Source organism: Anneissia japonica, unplaced genomic scaffold (genome assembly GCF_011630105.1).
Source record: "Anneissia japonica isolate Jap-2015-1 unplaced genomic scaffold, ASM1163010v1 scaffold287756_len632865_cov181, whole genome shotgun sequence".
Taxonomy (NCBI): domain Eukaryota; kingdom Metazoa; phylum Echinodermata; class Crinoidea; order Comatulida; family Comatulidae; genus Anneissia; species Anneissia japonica.
In genome coordinates this window covers 405358-407838 of record NW_022693589.1, presented here as the reverse complement: position 1 = coordinate 407838, position 2481 = coordinate 405358, and the positions used below count along the sequence as shown (strand labels likewise).

General features: G+C 37.8%; 1 protein-coding gene across 1 annotated transcript in view; it reads left to right on the top strand.

Annotated features, from left to right (window-relative positions):
• The window catches only part of LOC117100841, a 35581-nt gene that overhangs the window by 1843 nt on the left and 31257 nt on the right, over window positions 1-2481 (top strand). Inside the window, exons 2-3 of the mRNA XM_033240673.1 lie at window positions 1121-1216; window positions 1822-1938. Coding sequence (XP_033096564.1) covers window positions 1121-1216; window positions 1822-1938 — 213 coding nt within the window. The remainder of the gene's footprint in view (window positions 1-1120; window positions 1217-1821; window positions 1939-2481) is intronic.

The following is a 2481-nucleotide window of genomic DNA, read 5'->3' as shown; positions in this document are numbered from 1 at the left end:
TTGCGGTTATTATTATTATTATTATAATTATTATTATTATTATTATTATTATTATTATTATTATTATTATTATTATTATTATTATTATTATTATTTATTAAATACTCTGCTCCAGTGGATCCAATTTTAGATACCTGCAGTGGCTATGTGATGACTTCAAAAAAAAACACAAACAAAATCAATACAAAACAAAAAACTCGCATCCCATTCGTTCTTCCCATTTGAAAAATGAACGAAGCCAATCACGAACAAGTAGTTAAAAATCACCTTATTATGCGACTAGCACCCCCTTACTTATTCATCGAACCCCACGACCTACTCAACTTTTGCGCCAGTGGCGGCGCCAGCGGGGGGGGGGGGGGGGGGGGGGGGGGGGGGCAGGAGGTCTTAAGTCCCCCATCGGTCTGGTTAGGGCCCTCCCACACCCATCGACCAAAAAAAAAATAATAGGCCTAGTTTTCCAATCCCAGCCATTTCCGACCATTTAGTCCAAATTGTTTTTAAAAATCCTGTTTTGGGAGGAAGGCACCCCCCTCCCATACCCACCCCTAGGCTCTCAGATGACTTTGCGTGCTATAGTTACATCCATAAATACTTAGTTCTTCCCCCCCCCCCAGACGGACATCTTTGACCCCCATAAATTATATCCTAGACCCGCCACTGCTTCGCACCACTGGCCCCTCCCCTCCAAAATACATACTGCTGTGTATTTCATAACCAATAATTACCTCCGCCAAGGAGGTTAACTATTCACGACCATGTCTGTCTTTCTGCATGTATTATAATAATAATATTCTTATATAGCACAAACATATCAAACAACATCTCAATGCGCTTTACAAAAAATTATAATGTATACTGTCAAAAAAAAAAAGTGAGAGAGAGTTTCTCACTACACATCTCTCTTAAGTGCAATTTAAAGAACTATAACTTTCAGAAGAGTAAGGGGCTACCCCATTGCTTTGGTTCCCCTCACTTGCTGTTGTTACTTACGTTATTCCAATTTTTTTTTATCCACATTACTGTATACTGCTCTTCGTATAACATAAAACAGATATAACATAAATAATGCATGTGTATTTCTGTCAGTAACACTCTTTAATTGAATATATTTTATCAGGAAATTGTGTACCAGATTGTGGACCTGGTGGTACTTGTGTATCTTCGCCTAACACCTGTTCGTGCCATGTTGGCTTCGAAGGACCACAGTGTAATGGTATGTTGCATTGTATATTTTTCTATCGTTTGACTTATATACCCAAGGCATGTGGTAATTAGTCTACTGCTGATGATTGTAAGGCAGGCACAGGTTGACACGGAACTCAACTCAGCTCGTCGACATGAGCGCTCCGCGCAACTGAAAAGTACAGTTAACGGAACTGACGGCCGTGCATACTTGTTGACATGATTCAAGTTGAGTTGAGTTTAGATCCTTTCAGTTGCCCATGTTCAACTTTTTGCGGAACTGAAAAAAGCACGAAAAAATGCTGATTCGGGACTCAAAGGAACTGAAAACGTTGATGCTGATATTAATCGTAATCAAGATGCATTAACTGAAAAAAATATTATATTATATGTTTTGTTAATTGCATATGACTAGGCCAGGTTGTTATAAGGAATATGTTCGTATTTATTACTATGGTATTGCAATAAAAATATTTAAACAAGACAGAAGGGCATTTTATCTATGGCTAAATATGACAATCTAGAACAATTACTCTAGTATTGAACATAGTAGTAGTAGCCTAGACCTGCTTTTTAATTTTTTTCCACCATCGATATAGTACTTTGTAATTATGTTTATCATTCTTATTCTCTAAGACATCAATGAATGTACTAACAACAATGGTGGGTGTCATCAGCTTTGCATAAACACTGAAGGAAGCTACGATTGCGATTGTTTTATGGGTTATGATGAGGTTGATGGGCATTGCAAAGGTAGGAAAAACAATAATATTATTACTTCATATTATATCAATGTATTATAGCCAAGGCTGTATTCAATAAAAACACAAAGTGTCATTTTGTTATTAAAACTATCTGGCTGGAATTTACTGTCTGATGTTCCAGAAAAGGTGTCTGCTGCCCTCTCTAGTTGGATTTACCATATCATTGCTTAACAATGGCCGTATTCGATTTGTCGTTCTTCATTAAGGCACGCCCACCTGTGGAGTGGTAAAATCAAAGAAAATCCTACTCAAGTCTAGACTTGCCACAAGTCTCTTATTTTTTTAAATTATTTTTCTCATTCTGGACAGCGCCACCAACGAGAAAGTTAATTTAGAGATAGACGGAATAAGCGACTTGTAAAACACTGAAGTCAGGCACCAGGATGCCAAAAGATTGACGTAACCTTATATTCCGTATTTGGATAAATGGGCGGACCGAAATAAACAATTTCAACCAATCAAATGTTCATATTTTTGGAGCCACGAAACTGAGTCACTCGCCGCTCGCGTCGACTAGTTAGGCATGACTAAA